The 17,246-nt window shown below is 37.7% G+C and overlaps 1 protein-coding gene across 7 annotated transcripts in view; it reads left to right on the forward strand.

Annotated features, from left to right (window-relative positions):
• Positions 1-17,246, forward strand: part of FRS2 (fibroblast growth factor receptor substrate 2) — a 119,410-nt gene extending 102,164 nt beyond the window's left edge. For all 7 annotated transcript variants that reach the window (XM_011929300.1, XM_011929301.1, XM_011929299.1 and 4 more), the window contains 5 exons: positions 5,907-5,998; positions 7,853-8,039; positions 8,798-8,953; positions 9,617-9,780; positions 11,457-17,246. In XM_011929300.1, the coding sequence (XP_011784690.1) occupies positions 5,933-5,998; positions 7,853-8,039; positions 8,798-8,953; positions 9,617-9,780; positions 11,457-12,407 (1,524 nt within the window). In that variant the 5' untranslated portion in view covers positions 5,907-5,932 and the 3' untranslated portion in view covers positions 12,408-17,246. The remainder of the gene's footprint in view (positions 1-5,906; positions 5,999-7,852; positions 8,040-8,797; positions 8,954-9,616; positions 9,781-11,456) is intronic.

Below are 17,246 nucleotides of genomic sequence, written 5' to 3' on the forward strand. Positions count from 1 at the left end.
TCCCAAAGTGCTGGGATTACAGGCTTGAGCCACCGCGCCCGGCCGCTAAGCCTATTCTTTAGCCTTACTGAGGTCACCTTTTTTTTGTTTTGTTTTGTTTTGTTTTGAGTCTTTGCCCCATTTTCTATTTTGTTAGCTCTCTGCTTTCTTTACTTCTTTCCTGACTGGATGTGATGATCTGTCACTTCAAACCCCTGTATTGCCAACATCCTTTAGTAACCTCGCCCTGTTACCCTCTGACCCTGGGTCAGTTGAACTGTCTATCCTGTGGACTGCTGAGCACAGCTAGCAAAACAGCATAATCTTGGCCTCTGCAGCCTCTGCTGAGCTCTCATCTCAGCCTACTTAATAATCCTACTCTCTTTGCTTGGGTAGCTCCTCGGTGACTAATCCTGACATTCTCAAGTCCCTCATTCTGCAAGCCTTGCCTTCTCTTTTACAGAAGAAATGTAGGGTGATAAATGTTATCTACTTAAGTCTGTTTTTTATATTCCACCCACCCTTATGTCTTTCCTCTCTCCTCAGAGGATGAAGCATTCCTCCTTCTCTGGGTAAACCTCTCAATCTGGGCCCTGGAACTCATCTCTAGTATCCCCCTCTGTTTTGATCCATCAATTAGCCCTTTTCTTTTCTTTGTTTTTCCTATGTTTTTAAACTTTCTTGACCTACTGATTATAAGCCTGCATAAATCTGTCATCTTAAAATACATACCTCGAGTAATACATCCTCTTTTGAATATATTCACACCCTAGCCTTCTCTATTCTTTATTTTCTCAACCAGTTCTTGAAAGACCAGTTTCCATCCTCTAGGAGCTACCTCTTTATCTTCCACTTGCTCATTGCAGTTTGGCATCTGTCTCTGCCATGGATGGTGCTCTCCTGCTTGATGCTTACTTAGTTTGTACTATTCTGATCTTTTTTTTTTTTTTTCCCTTCACTGGCTTCTCTCTACTCCTGTATTTAAACACATTTGTATTTTCCCAGAATTTCAACCACAGACCAGTCTTCATACTATCCTTAAGCTAGTGTTCAAGAGGTAAAATGCTACATGTGTTCTAATGTTTTACCTTCTCCCTCAAACACATACTCATATACTTAACTATTGCACTTGGCTGTTCCCTGGGCTCTCAGTTGAACATATCTGAACAAATCATTATCACTTCCTCTTGAAGACTGTAGTTTTTTGTATCTCAGGTAATAGAACCCCAGCACCCTTCATCTGCCATGCTGGAAGCTGCTGTTTTTTTCCATTATATCAAGTCAGTTATTGGTGCTACTGACTTTTCCTCTTAAATGTTCCTTAAATTTATTATTTTCTTCTTCATTCCTACCATTGCTGCTCTTGTTTTAGGTTTTTATCATATTTCATTTTTTAATAATCCCAAACTGATTTCCTTTCCTCTGATCTAAACTCCTACTTAAATTTATCGTACATATGGTTATATTTAAAATGCACTTCTGACCATCTCACTTTTCTACTTAAAATACATCAGTGGTTTTCCATCATGTGTAGGATAAATTCCTTTCTCTTTGGCATGACATACAAGGCTTTCGTATCACATATTAGACATTTCATTAATTGTTGTATTGAACTCAAGCATTCAGTGTGGATACAGTCCCCAAGTAGGTTGCACTACCACTAATATAAATCATGTATCACATAGTGGTGGAGGTACATTCTGAGAAATGTGTCATTAGACACTTTTGTCACTGCACAAATGTCACAGAGTGTACTTACACAAACCTAGATGGTATAGCCTACTATACACCTAGGATATATGGTACAGTCTGTAGCTCCTAATCTATAAATCTGAGCAACATTACTGTACTGAATACTATAGGCAGTTGTAGCACAATGGTAAGTATCTGCATTTCTAAACATAGAGAAGGTACAGTAAGAAAACTATGAAAGAGAAAAAATGGTACACCTGTACAAGGCACTTCCCATGAATGGAGGTTACAGAACTGGAAGTTGCTCTTGGGTGAGTTGGTTAGTGGGTGGTAAGTGAATGTGAAGGCCTAGAATGTTACTGTACACTGCTGTAGACTTTATAAAACTGTACACTTAGGCTACACTGTTTAAAATTTTTTTTCTTCAATAATAAGCTTACTATAACTTTTTTACTTTATCAACTTTTTAATTTTTTGAAACTTTTTGACTCTCGTAATAATACTTAGCTTAAAACACATACGTTCTACAACTGTACAAAAGTATTTTTTCTTTTTATCCTTTTTTCTGTTTTAAAATTTTTAATTTTTTTAACCTTTAAAACTTCTGTGAAAAACTAAGACAAAAACACAAATATACACATTATCATGAGCCTATACAGGGTCAGAATCATCCATATCACTGTCTTCTGCTTCTACATCTTGTCGCACTGGAAAGTCTTCAGGGGCAATAACGTGGAGCTGTCATCTCCTAGGAAAATTGCACCTTCTTCTGGAATACCTCCTGAAGGACTTGCCTGAGGCTGTTTTACAGTTAATTTTTTTTTAATAAGTAGAAGGAGTATACTCTGAAATAATAGATATATAGTATAGTAAATAAATAAACCAATTACATAGTCATTTATCATTATCAAGTATTACGTACTGTACATAACTGAATGTGCTATACTTTTATACACTGGCAGTGCAGTAGGTTTTTTTTTTTATACCAGCATTATCTCAAACACATGAATAATGTGTTGCACTGTGATGCTGTGATAGCTATAGTGTCAGTAGGTGAGAGGAATTTTTCAGCTCCCTTGTAATCTTAGGGAACCACTGTCATATATGTAGTCTGTTGCCAACCAAACATTGTTATGTGGCTCATGACTGTATATCCCTGCCAGCATGAGAGGTTCTACCTTGACAGGTAGCTTATGAAGATGCGAAGTGGAAGGATGATTTTCCTGCTCCTTTTGAGAAAAAAAAAGTTGAAAAACATTCCTTTGGAGGATCATCTTTTGAGGCAAAAGCCGTACTGTAGTAATCTTTTAGCTCTTTATATTTCACAAGGAGGTTGGGGAGAATGAATATGTAATTTCAAGAAGACTTTTAAAAAATGTCTGTATCAATTATCCCTTAAAAATTTTTATATTACTCATCCTATAATTTATTAATATTAAACATTTACTTTTTTAAAAAAATTAAATGTTTATAGAATATGTGCCACGTCTGAGGCAGGAGAATCTCTTGAACCTGGGGGGCAGAGATTACAGTGAGCCAAGGTCACACCATAGCACTCCAGCCTGGGCAACAAGAGCAAAACTCCATCTCAAAAAATATGTATGTGCCATGTCAGTTGGTATGCTTAGTGCCCTGGAAAATGAGCAAGGCAAGATTTCCTATCTTTAAAGAGATCACAGCAAAGTGAATGGTGCAGAAAGATAAACATTGCAACAGAGTGTGATAAAGGCCATGATAGAGTTTATGCCATTCTATTGTGGGAACGCTAGAGGCAGGCTAGCTTCAAGTTCATTGGAAGATCAAGTCTCAAATCTAGGGAACATGTCCCTAACTTATTCAGGCTGCTTCATGGTTGGGCCCCATTTGTCTTCCAGTCTACCCTGTAGTCCAGTCTTACTGAACACCTCACTTTCTCCTGAATGTGGTATGACATTTCATGACTTTTGTCTGTCTCAGGTGCTTATTTCTCTTTATTTTGCTTAGCACATTGTTTCTACTCTTCTTTTAAATCTCAGCTCAAATAGTGCTTCCTTCCCTGCCTAACCCAGAAAGTTAGTTGCTCCCTTTCCTGTGCCCACAGTACTTTGCTCATATCCTAATATAAGGTTTATCACAGTGCATTATCTATTTACTTCTCTCTCTCTCCCCCACCCCACCACCCCCATGACACTCACAGCTCTTCAAAGACAAAGATGGTGACTTACGTGTCCTTGTACTATGATACCTAGCTGGCATGTTAGTTAAAGCAAAAATACCAAATATCATGAGTCTTAATTAACTTTACTATTATATGTTATCATATACACTTTTGGTTTATACACTAGTACACTTTTTCATCTTTTTAATACTTAAACCTGCTAGGGATCCTTCACATTTGTTTAATACAATCCATTTAAATCACAAAGGTCCTATAGCACCTACTATATGCTAGGTATTGTGTTAGGTACTAGGAATGTAAAAATGAGTACGGTTCGTCCCTGCTGGCAGGGGGCTCACAATGAAGGAAAGAAGACAGATAAACAGACACTAGCCACAATTTCTACTCAGTACAAACTGTGATAGATGCTATGATACTGGGAAGCCCAGGGTGCTTTGGGGTAGCATATGCATAACGGTCATACATAATAAGTATAACTTGCCTAGTTGCTTGGAGTCAGGGAAAGCATCCTAGAGGAACTGCACTTTGAGTTGAATCTTGAGAAAGGAAAGAAGCAGAAAGGGAGCAGCTTGGAAGGATGTGAGAGACCAAGATGCTCTGGGGAAACCACACTTTGTTTATTCTGACCGGACTAAGAATAGGGCTTGAAACAGAGCAGGGAGAGTCTAGACTGGATCTCTAGACAGGGATCACCTTGCATCTGACTGGAAGAGTTTATACTGTTAAACTGAAGATAGTAGAGAGCCACTGAATAATTTTCAACAAGCTTCAATCAAATTTATGTTTGTAATGTTTTGTAGCTTCTGTGCTTCCTTCCCTCCTCCTTTTTTCATATATTGTCATATTATCTGATTATTTCCCTTACTTGTCAGTGATGCTTTGGCATTTTCTTTGTCTGTTCAGTTGGAGTGTTCTTAAACACTCAATGTCAGGTGTATAACCACTTCTCTCTCCTTCTATGGGAAAGAAGTATTAGCCGGGCGCGGTGGCTCAAGCCTGTAATCCCAGCACTTTGGGAGGCCGAGACGGGCGGATCACGAGGTCAGGAGATCGAGACCATCCTGGCTAACACGGTGAAACCCCGTCTCTACTAAAAATACAAAAAAGAGAGCCCTAGCCGGGCGAGGTGGCGGGCGCCTGTAGTCCCAGCTACTCCGGAGGCTGAGGCAGGAGAATGGCGTAAACCCGGGAGGCGGAGCTTGCAGTGAGCTGAGATCCGGCCACTGCACTCCAGTCCGGGCAACAGAGCGAGACTCCGCCTCAAAAAAAAAAAAAAAAAAAAAAAAGAAGTATTAAATAGACATGCTGTATCAGTTTTGCCAGTATTCTGCGTGTTACTTTACTGCTTAATTTTAAGTTATCTTTCCCCCTTACCAATGAACTATTCGAAATTTGATTTTGTTTTAATTACCAATGAACTCTTGTCTTGTGGAGACATAAAAGATACTACAATGAGTAACAACAGTCAAAATACCTGCCAAGCCAGAAGTTTACCATCCCTTTGGTGATTTTTTATTTAAAGAAGAACAAGCCAGGCCTGGCAGTCCTGTAGTCCCAGCTACTCAGGAGGCTGAGGTGGGAGGATCACTTGAGCCCAGGAGTTTGAGCCCAGCGTTGGGCAACATAATGTCTGCCTGCCTGCCTGCCTGCCTGTCTGTCTCTGTCTCTGTCTCTCTCTTTCTCTCTCTCTCTCTTTAAAGAAGGACATGAAATTCCTGATAAGCCACAAAGGGTTAATTTCATTAACTCTTGAACACAAGTTAATTATTTAAGTAATATATATGAGACCTTAAGTTGGTTTGTTTTTTAGATGATTTTAGAATAGGTGACCTTTGCAAATTTAACTAGAAATTTGAGATTTGTGTGACAGTATTAATGCCTCACAAAATGTATTCTCATTATTACTGAGTAAAATCAACTAGCTAGCTGTATAAAATCTAGCTGCAGCCATATACCTTGTTGGACTTAATTTTCTGCATCAGAATAATGTTTGTGTTAGATTATTTCTAAAGTCTTTTTCTGTTTACAGTTTTTGTATCCTTCATCTAATACATTTTCCAAATTATTTTTCATGTAGTGCACACATGGTCTTCTGAAGAAGCCATGGGTAGCTGTTGTAGCTGTCCAGATAAAGACACTGTCCCAGATAACCATCGGAACAAGTTTAAGGTCAGTAAAACTGGTTGAGTTATATATCTTACTGCCTAGTTGGGTGTTCTTTTATTTCACTTAACATATCTTAGGCCGGGTGCGGTGACTCACGCCTGTAATCCCAGCACTTTGGGAGGCCGAGACGGGCGGATCTCTTGAGGTCAGGGGTTTGAGACGACGCTACCAACGTGGTAAATCCCTGTCTCTACTAAAAATACAAAAAAAATTAGCTGGGCATAGTGGCGGGCACCTGTAGTCTCAGCTACTCGGGAGGCTGAGGCAGGAGAATGGCGTGAACCTGGGAGGCAGAGCTTGCAGTGAGCCGAGATCATGCCACTGCACTCCAGCCCGGGCGACAGAGCAAGACTCTGTCTCAAAAAAAAAAAAAAATTCTTATTCCTGGCATTTATCACCAAACCCTTCTATTTCCCTTTCTTTCCACCCTGTTTTTCTTGATTTAATAAACAATGACAACATTTTCTTACAGTATGGAATTTTTTTTTTTTTAGTTTTCCTTTGGTCCTTTGTATCTAATTAGCCACACTGTTATGGTAACACTGTTTTTAAAATGCTGTTTTATAGGGTGCCTTTTCAATCTCATCACTATCTTTCAGTTATTATTTTAATGCGTGCCTGTGGGATTTCTTAACTGGACTCTACCTCAAGTCACCCTCTGATTCATCCTGTAGTCACCATCAAATTAATCTTCTTTCATCATTTACTAACCTGTTTGCTAAAACTTCTGTGGTGTTATTTTACCTATAGGCTAAATGCTCCTATAGCTGTTTTGTGTTAAAGGCTACTCTTTATAACAGATCGAGGTCATATTATCAGACACAAAACAGCCTGTAATCCCAGCACTTTGGGAGGCCGAGACAGGCGGATCACGAGGTCAGGAGATTGAGACCATCCTGGCTAACACGGTGAAACCCCGTCTCTACTAAAAAATGCAAAAAAACTAGCCCGGCGAGGTGGCGGGCGCCTATAGTCCCAGCTACTCGGGAGGCTGAGGCAGGAGAATGGCGTAAAGCTGGAAGGTGGAGCTTGCAGTGAGCTGAGATCCGGCCACTGCACTCCAGCCTGGGCGACAGAGCGAGACTCTGTCTCAAAAAAAAAAAAAAAAAAAAAGAGTAGCCTTGTCACACAAACCTAGGTGTAAGTCTGTTACTTTATAAGCTTTGTGACCTTGGGCAGGTTACATTATTACTGAGTCTTAGTTCCATTTTTGTACAGTGTAGTCTAGGATTGTTATGAGGGTTAAATGAAAAAGATACATAAAAGCTCTTCTCCCACTCCCGGGGAATAGTAACTTCTCCCTAAATGTTATCTACTGCTCTAGTCTTTGGACGTTTTCTGAAGCTCAGCAGTACTAAACCTTTCCTTATATGAACTCTGTGCCAATCTATTTTGGTCTCTTTGAAAGGTACTTTTTTGTTCTGCTTTAACATTGTGTTTTTATGATGTCCCCTTTATCTCCTGACCCACTAGATTTCCCCTCTGATTTTATTTTCTGTGTCAATTTATTTATACTAGTGGTCCAGCTAAAGGCCCTCCTCCTCTTACATGAAGGTGTCTCAACAACCTTAGACCACATTTCCTGCCTTCTGCAGCCTCTGTTGCATTCATTTGTCAATTCATCATACACTGTTTTGTGTATGATTGACTTTGTGTTTGTATGTTTTGTTTCCCCAGTGGAAATGTAAATTTCTTACAGATCTGAACTGCGTGTTACACTGCTACATAGTCCATGCCTGACACACACATTGGTTGATGAATGAACTAACAAATTACAAATAACTGATTAGCAACAATGTGTTTTCCTGACGAATTGATGAAATATTTGCATGACTGTCACCTTCTTTTTTTTTTTAGGTCATTAATGTGGATGATGATGGGAATGAGTTAGGTTCTGGCATAATGGAACTTACAGACACAGAACTGATTTTATACACCCGCAAACGTGACTCAGTAAAATGGCACTACCTCTGCCTGCGACGCTATGGCTATGACTCGAATCTCTTTTCTTTTGAAAGTGGTCGAAGGTGTCAAACTGGACAAGGTAGAATCTTTGTTTTTTTTTCCAATTATTATATTTGAAATATTGTTCTTTCAGCTATTCTGTATACAAAGATTAATATTTTTCTTATGAAAATCCCAAAATAAACAGGTTGTTAAGAAAAGATATAGTATACTATGTATTCATTTATCAAGTGTTTATTAAGCACATTGTCTATGTGAGAAATTTTGGCTCGTGTTACCTTTAAGATTTTTCAGTAAATGATTGGGCCTGCTAAATTTTAGACTAAATGTCTTTATCATTGATTTTTTTTACTACCTATTACTTGAATTGCTTTGACAAGTTACAGGACTTCTGTTGAATGTTAAATTTCTTCTCTATAAAAGGGAAATGGTAATACCTATCTTATAATTATTGTAATAATTAAACAAGATAACAATTGGAAAACACCTAGGGACTTTCCAAGGGGCCTGTTACATGGCAAATGATCACCTTGGAGTAGTGAGTTGGGCTCCCCCTGCTGTTTAGAAACAGACAAGCCTTAAGTGTGCAGGTCTTGATTTCATCAGCTTTGTTTTGGGCCGTCTCCCTTAGACAAATGAAAATTATTCTGTGAACTTTTGGCGGGAGCTTGTTTTGAAACAGGGAATAACCATTAATTTATCAGATATTTATTTTAAAGGGATTTCTTACTCTTGGCACATAGAATGCTTACGTTACAATTCTGCTCTTTGTCAAGTGTTCCCATAGTTTTTCCAAATGTATGTTAACTATTTTTCCCTTTTGGTTTATATTTGTAGGAATTTTTGCCTTTAAGTGTGCCCGTGCAGAAGAATTATTTAACATGTTGCAAGAGATTATGCAAAATAATAGTATAAATGTGGTGGAAGAGCCAGTTGTAGAAAGGAATAATCAGACAGAATTGGAAGTCCCTAGAACACCTCGAACACCTACAAGTAGGTACCCATTTTCCCTCTCACATTTTGAATAACAGACATTTAGTTGTAAGATACAGATTATGGATATTTAGTCAATAACACACTATAAATCACCGTTGGATAACAGAAGTATAATGGTTGTCAGTTTTTAAAAACAGCTATAGGCCGGGCACGGTGGTTCACGCCTGTAATCCCACCACTTTGGGAGGCTGAGGTGGGCGGATCACGAGGTCAGGAGATCGAGACCATCCTGGCTAACACAGTGAAACCCCATCTCTACTAGAAAAATACAAAAAAATTAGCCGGGCATGGCGACAGATGCCTGTAGTCCCAGCTACTCGGGAGGCTGAGGCAGGAGAATGGCATGAACCCAGGAGGTGGAGCTTGCAGTGAGCCGAGATTGCGCCACTGCACTCCAGCCTGGGCGACAGAGTGAGACTCCATCTCAAAAAAAAAAAAAAAGCTGTAGTTCTATGTACTTCAAATATTTTAAAAATGAAAACATGCAGTATTTCATATTATCTAAAATATGGAGTGGGAGTAATACTATTTGTGCTCTGATTTCTGCTGTCTTGGCAGAAAGACCTCTTATAATCCTCTCAGTACAGATTCGATTCTTAATCATTTTTATTCTCTCTGCCCCCGCCCCCCTTTTCCTTAAACCAATAAACAAAAACTCAGCTCCAGGATTTGCTGCTCAGAGCTTACCTAATGGATATCCCCGATATCCCTCATTTGGAGATGCTTCATCCCATCCTTCAAGCAGACATCCTTCTGTGGGAAGTGCTCGCCTGCCTTCAGTAGGGGAAGAATCTACACATCCTTTGCTTGTGGCTGAGGAACAAGTAAGCATATGCTACAGTGTAACAGCAATAATGATTGTTCAGAGTCAGGGTATCACTGTGCTAAAACTAGACGATTTTATTCAGCTTGAAGTTTATCTGTTTGTAAATTACTTTTGTAGTGAACAATCAGAGGAAATAGCATATATTTGCTGGCTTATGCTCAAATATATGCGGGCATTCAGGGAAACAGCATTACAGTAGCTTGTGGGTTCACAGAAGAGGTACATCTATAGATTAAGAAAGGCATAACTAATGGTCAGTTCCCATTATAAGAACGTCCAATGGATTAAGAGTTTATTCTGCTTTTCACATTTTAGCCATTATAGTCAGTGAACTACTAGTAGGAAGGTAGATTTTGCTGTTAATGTTACGGAGTTATTTAGTGTTCCCGACTATTCTAGTTTTCATGTGTGGAATGAAGTATTTGGTTGGAACCTCTGTATTAATTAGTTATACTTATGTTTTGTAAACCATATGTCATATTAAAAAGTTTTTAGTGTTTTTAAAATCAGTTTCTTTGTGTTCTGTACATAATGAGTTCTTATATTATTTACCGTAATTATGTGAGTCTTTATGTGTCGCGCAAGCTGGAGTGCAGTGGCGTAATCTCAGCTCACTGCAATCTCCACCTCCCGGGTTCAAGCAGTTCTTCTGCCTCAGCCTCCCAGGTAGCTGGGATTACAGGCGCAGGCCACTACACCTGGCTAATTGTTTCGTATTTTTAGTAGAGACAGGGTTTCACTATGTTGGCCAGGCTGGTTTTGAACTCCTGACCTCAAGTGATCCACCTGCTCCAGCCTCCCAAAGTGTTGAGATTACAGGCGTGAGCCACTGCCCCCGGCCCTTCTAAATATTTTTATATTATCTTCCCAAAATACCATTAAGCTTTTCTAAATAGTGATAATTTCTTACTAGGTGGCATGTATTTTATATCTATGCATTTTACAGAATTCTTATTAAATCTAGTAGAGTTTATCTTATATAGTCAGATCATCAGTAAATAAGGATAAATTTATCTCTTTTCAAAGTTGTTATTTATTTCTGGATCATATTTTAATGCTTTGAGAACCTCTACAACAGCAGCAAAATGATAAGCCCTATTTTGTTCCTGATTTTTATTTTTTGCATAATTATCATGTTTAACAATCAAATATAATGCTGCATGTTGTTTTATTTTTTGAGATGAAACCTCACTCTGTTGCCCAGGCTGATACGTAGTGATGCAATCTCGGCTCACTGCAACCTCTGCCTCCCGAGTTCAAGTGATTTGCGTGCCTTGGCCTCCAGAGTAGCTGGGATTACAGGCGCTCACCACCATGCCCAGCTAATTTTTGTATTTTTGGTAGGGACGGGGTTTCACCATGTTGGCCAGGCTGTTCTCGAACTCCTAACTTCAAGTGATCCACCCGCTTCAGTGTCCCAGAGTGCTGGGATTACAGGCGTGGGCCACCACACCCAGCCTGCATGTTATTTTAAAGTCATTATTCTTTTATCAAATTAGGAAGACATTTTTACATTTCTTCTCTCTACCTTTTTATTAATAAAAAAATAGTTGCAAAAGTTTTGAAGTAAGAGTACATTTGAGAAAGTTAATAAAATTAACTGATGTGGTCAGGCTTTTTTTCAGTTTTGTTTTTTTAAGTAAGTTAACTAATTCACTTTCTGTTTTGTTTTAGGTACATACCTATGTCAACACTACAGGTGTGCAAGAAGAGCGGAAAAACCGCACAAGTGTGCATGTTCCATTGGAGGCGAGGGTTTCTAACGCTGAAAGCAACACACCAAAAGAAGAACCAAGTAGTATTGAGGACAGGGATCCTCAGATTCTTCTTGAACCTGAAGGAGTCAAATTTGTTTTAGGGCCAACCCCTGTTCAAAAGCAATTAATGGAAAAAGAGAAATTGGAGCAACTTGGAAGAGATCAAGTTAGTGGAAGTGGAGCAAATAACACAGAATGGGACACTGGCTATGACAGTGATGAACGAAGAGATGCACCCTCTGTTAACAAACTGGTGTATGAAAATATAAATGGGCTATCTATCCCTAGTGCCTCAGGGGTCAGGAGAGGTCGTCTGACATCCACCAGTACCTCAGATACCCAGAATATCAACAACTCAGCTCAGAGAAGAACTGCATTATTAAACTATGAAAATCTACCATCTTTGCCTCCTGTTTGGGAAGCCCGCAAGCTAAGTAGGGATGAAGATGACAATTTAGGACCAAAGACCCCATCTCTAAATGGCTACCATAATAATCTAGATCCAATGCATAACTATGTAAATACAGAGAATGTAACAGTGCCGGCAAGTGCTCACAAAATAGAATATTCAAGGCGTCGGGACTGTACACCTACAGTCTTTAACTTTGATATCAGACGCCCAAGTTTAGAACACAGGCAGCTTAATTACATACAGGTTGACTTGGAAGGTGGCAGTGACTCGGACAACCCTCAGACTCCAAAAACGCCTACGACTCCCCTTCCACAAACCCCTACTAGGCGCACAGAGCTGTATGCCGTGATAGACATCGAGAGAACTGCTGCTATGTCAAATTTGCAGAAAGCACTGCCACGAGATGATGGTACATCTAGGAAAACTAGACACAATAGTACTGATCTGCCCATGTGAGCCTGGAAAGCATTATGTTGTTTGCACCTTTGTGAAGTTTTTAAAAATGAAGATGCAAGTGCTTCATTTTCATTTCTAAATACTAACTCCTTTTATAGACTGATAAAAATTTTTTCTGAGTATTTCATGCGCATCTTTAACTAAAGGGAATTAATGTAGAGCAGGTACTCCTTAACGAACACTAATTTCATTATATACTACTCGTTGTACAGCAGCATTCCTGTTTTCACAGTGCCTATTTAAAATGAGAGTTGAAGTGAATGACATGCTGGTTGATTTTTATCAATATTCTGGACTTAACACGTATCTTTCATGTCTAAGTCATAGTTGGCTTTTAAAACTTTTTATAAAGCCTCTTGACAATGTGCATTGCTAACAGATAACTATAGGCTTTGAAAGTAATGCTCGTAGATTCAGTGTTCACAGTATGTGGCCTCCAGCATGTAACATGAGGAATCCTTTATTTCATTAATTAAAGGCTTTTTTACTTGAGCCAAAACATATGTAAAGGAAACAAGTACCACACCTCCTCTTATACCAGTCAGCTCCTTTGCCTTCAGTGTTACTAGAAAGCAGCCTGTGTCCATGAGTATGGTTTGCTGTCGGTGCACTGAAAGGCAAGAAGGAGACAAGATTTTCTATTTACTCATCTCATGATGTCATTTGAAGGGCATGTCCACATATCTTACTCAGAATTATAATAGGCTCAAGAATCAGTCTCAGGTCACTTTACCCAAAAACATTTGAAAATCTGAACCACAATCTCTTGAAAGTTTTTCTCCTATAGATTATTGACAAAACATTGTTTTCTGGAGGCATTTGTGCCATTAGGTTTCCATTTATCTTCAGTTTTTTCTTTGGTGTTTGGGATGTCTTATTTTGTTGCCTTACGTCCTTTTCAATTTAAAATGTTTGAGATTGTATATAGTTTTGAAATTGCATTATGTGTTCATTGTTGTTTAGTTTGCATTTTTGTCAAATTATGGTTTTGAAGGTTCATTTGGAACTTACTGTTATTCTATAACAGGGTTGCCCTTGTCCAGTATTTATTTATATGCTGTTTACTTTTCAAGTTGATAAAAACATTCTCTCACTTCTAAATTTGCTTGTGTCCACAGGTGATCTCTTTAGTAACTGAGAATAAAAGGAAGATACTTTTAATATGCAAAGTTCCCTCAAGGTGTACCGTGTTTTCTCTGTGGGCACTCTTCCCCAGCACTTTAGCAGTTATTCCCCCAGCTACACGCTGCAGTTGTACTCTGCCCACTCTAGTGTTCCTCAGCTCTGCTGTCCTTTTACTTGTAGCTGGATCTTTGATTATCCTTCGATTTCCATGAAATACTAATATTGTTGCCAGCATAGCAGGTACAGTGGAAGTCTTGTAGCAATGAGATTGTATTATAATTTAGGATTTAAAATGAATTAAAGTTTATATAAACTGAAGAGTCTCCATATGTCAAACTCTTGGAAAATCAAAGATGTTCCAATTTTCTAAACACTAGAGAATATGAGAGAAGGTAGAGAGGAAGAAGGTTAGGTAACCTTGCAAAATATTTTACTATTTTCTCTAAATATGAGGAAGTTTGAGATTATGATCTGGATCTACCAGATATAACTAAGGTTAATTTAGCATGAAAAAGTTTTAGTCATATTAGCATCCAACCTATTCAGTAAATAACCGAATCATAGGACAGTGATGGATTAGGAGAACAGTAGAGTGGGATCATTATAAAGAAAATAAATTATTAAAGGTGTCTTTATCGTTTTCAGTGCCATTTTAGTGTCTTTATTATAAATCAATATCAGTGTATTTTATCATTCTATGTGCATAGCAGAATTTTCTTTTCCCCCTTTTGTTCCCCTGTGAACTTGGTGCTTATTAAAGTGTTCACTGTTCCCTTAAAAGAGAGCAGTGGTATAGGTGTGCAGTTTCCGTGATGCAGGTTCCGTTTTTAATACATTGTTCCACTATCCTTTCTTCTGAGTAAATTGCTAATTGTGCCAAATTTATGTAATAGTTTTTGTAACATGGAATAAGAATTATGATGGAACCAATGCACATAGTTTTTTCTGAAACAACCAGTCAAGGCAGAACATTAATCTCCAAATGAAAGGGCTGATCTATTTATTCATTTTGGAGGTTGGATACTTTATTCTTTCCGTCATCCTTTTCATTGTTTCCTCCGGATTCTAATTAGTTTTTATTTTTTTAGGTAACTCCAATATAATCATTACAGTTTATGCTTTAAATACTGTGTGCTTTAAAAATGAAAATGGGACCAATTTGCTAAGAATTTGATTTTAGGTACTATAAGAGTATTAGGAAGATATATACAACTGGTGTTAATTTCTAGATGTCTTCTAGAAATCACTTGTGTCCCTATTTAATAAAAGGTAATTTAGAATACTACTTGTCCTTTGCAGTAGTTTAGTAATGGGCATTAAGCTGTGTCCTGGAAGGATGTACCTATTACTAGGTGCATTTTAGAATTAAATATTAATATTTTATTAGCATATAATTATGGCCATATATCTCAGATTTTCTGAGGCAGATCTAATTTTAGATAATTCTGTTGGTAGACCATGTGATCCTTCTTTTTGGTTTTGGAAATATAATCATTGTTAATGTTTTCCCTCCAAATAGAATACTGTTTTATCCATATAAATCATAACAGCATCTATCCCATGCCAGGGTTGGAAACTGATATTGGTATTACCTGTGTTTTTTCTTAGTATGTTTTATTTCCCAGTTTCATCTTATTTTAAAAATGAAAATATGGTGCCTTCCCTCCCTCCAGGAAGACTGGCAAATAGTTCCTTTTATTTACTGCTGCTGTGGAGTGATGAGATATGCACTTTACTCTTGAAGATTCAGCAAAAAGCTTTTCACTTCCCAGTATATCCAGAATACATCACATCTGGGACTTAGGAAAATTTGCCAAGCAATCTTTGTTTTTATAGATACTAATGTTGACCCTCTCCACCGTTCAATGTTATAAATAGAACAAGTCAAGCTAGTGTTTGTTAATCTCCTTCCCCTCCCCAAAACTGTGGCACAGCATATAAAAATGTACCTCAATAATGTTCTATTAAAAATGGGACAGGGGCCTTATGTTTTCATAATTTCCCAACAATGTGCCGCCATATTTTTGCCTCAAGGTAAAGGTTTTAACAGATGAAAAAGTACTTCCCAATTCCCCCTGTGCTATTCCTAACCTGTAATGCCCAAATGTTTTGTGCAATGTGTAGTGTGTGTGTATAAATACGTATATTCTTGAAGTAGACATACCATCAGAGACATCATTCACAAGTAACTGATGTATTGGCATCTCATTCGTATTTCTGATGTGTGAGGTATATGGTACTAATTACCTTTTCCTTGATGTTTGCCAAATTTGAATAAAGGCATTGGTACGAAATTACAGAATGTAAAGAAAATGTTTTTGGCTTGAAAAATTAACAAATATTTTATGACATACCACAGTATACTCTGCCCAAACCAGCCCCCTATCTATCTTTCCTGTTCTTTACATCCCTGTTCCCCATCCCTACTTCCTCATTTTTTGGGGGTATAACACAGTTCTTTTGTAGCATCATTATAATTGCAGCTCTATGGCAATTGGACAATTATAGCATGGAAACAGACTGGTATTAATAGTACAGTAGTCACCAGTGTGCCACATTTGCATTAGTAATGCAAAATATACATTTTATAAAGGACAAACTTTGTGTTATGTTTTATTTTCATTACATTGTATAATATTGTAAGATTGTATGTCCTCATTTGCATTATAAATGTTTTTTTCCTACGTAAAGGCATAAATATAGCAACTTTGTATAAAGGTAGCTTATTAGATTTTTAATTTTTTCTTTTATAAAAAATTGTCTAACAGTGGGACTACCATTGCCAAATTGTATATGAAATATGAATTTTACCCCCATGGTTAATTTCTTTTATAAACATTCCATATTTCTCTAATAAAGGACATAAGTGATACTGTACTATGCATAAATTGTATCTTAATGCTGTTTCAGATCAGCATTTTAAATTTTGGTTTGCATTTTTAATATTGGCAAAACGTAACCACTGTTAATTAAAATAAAACCTTGTATATGTAACAACATAATTTGCCCTCTATCCCTTCCCACCCTTTGTTCTCTATTTCTCCCTATCAGTGCCAACTTCATACATTTTGTAGCATGGCAATAAAATATAACTTTTACACTGAGGCCGAGTGTGGCTTTTTGGAGGAAGTGGGGATGGGACAATTGCCCTCTAGTTGTCTTTTGCATATGACTGTTTTTGCATATAAGCCATGTCATCAGGCATGAAAAGTTCTCTCATATATGATGTAAACATGCTTTTAAGGACAAGTGTGAATGTGCTTTTTAAGCTTAATTTTTGTCAAGACAAATAACTAATTTTTTTTATCTTTGGAGAAGTCAGAGTTCTTTAAGTACAATCAAACGTTTATTAACTGGAGTACTTAGAATAAGCTAGTAATTGAATTTAGTTCAACAAGGGCTAAGCAACACATTTTTTAAAATCCTTATTTATTGTAGAGTATTATACTGTCCTACAAATTATGTAAAATATGGTTTAATATTAGATGACTTTGGATTTTGCAATGCCTTACTGTTGTCATTCTAGCATAAATATCCATGATGAGGTACTCAAGTTGATACTGGAAGCTGAGCTGATCATACACTGACCTGAAGCATTCATGAAAAGCTGCTTTGTTGAATAAAGTCCGATTGGAGTTCTTTTCATGCTCACTTTCCCCTTAACTGCCGAAAGTAGATTGCAATAAAACCCCAATAAAACGTGGTTGGATATCT

Source organism: Colobus angolensis, unplaced genomic scaffold (genome assembly GCF_000951035.1).
Source record: "Colobus angolensis palliatus isolate OR3802 unplaced genomic scaffold, Cang.pa_1.0 Scaffold80, whole genome shotgun sequence".
In the NCBI taxonomy this organism is placed as follows: Eukaryota; Metazoa; Chordata; class Mammalia; order Primates; family Cercopithecidae; genus Colobus; species Colobus angolensis.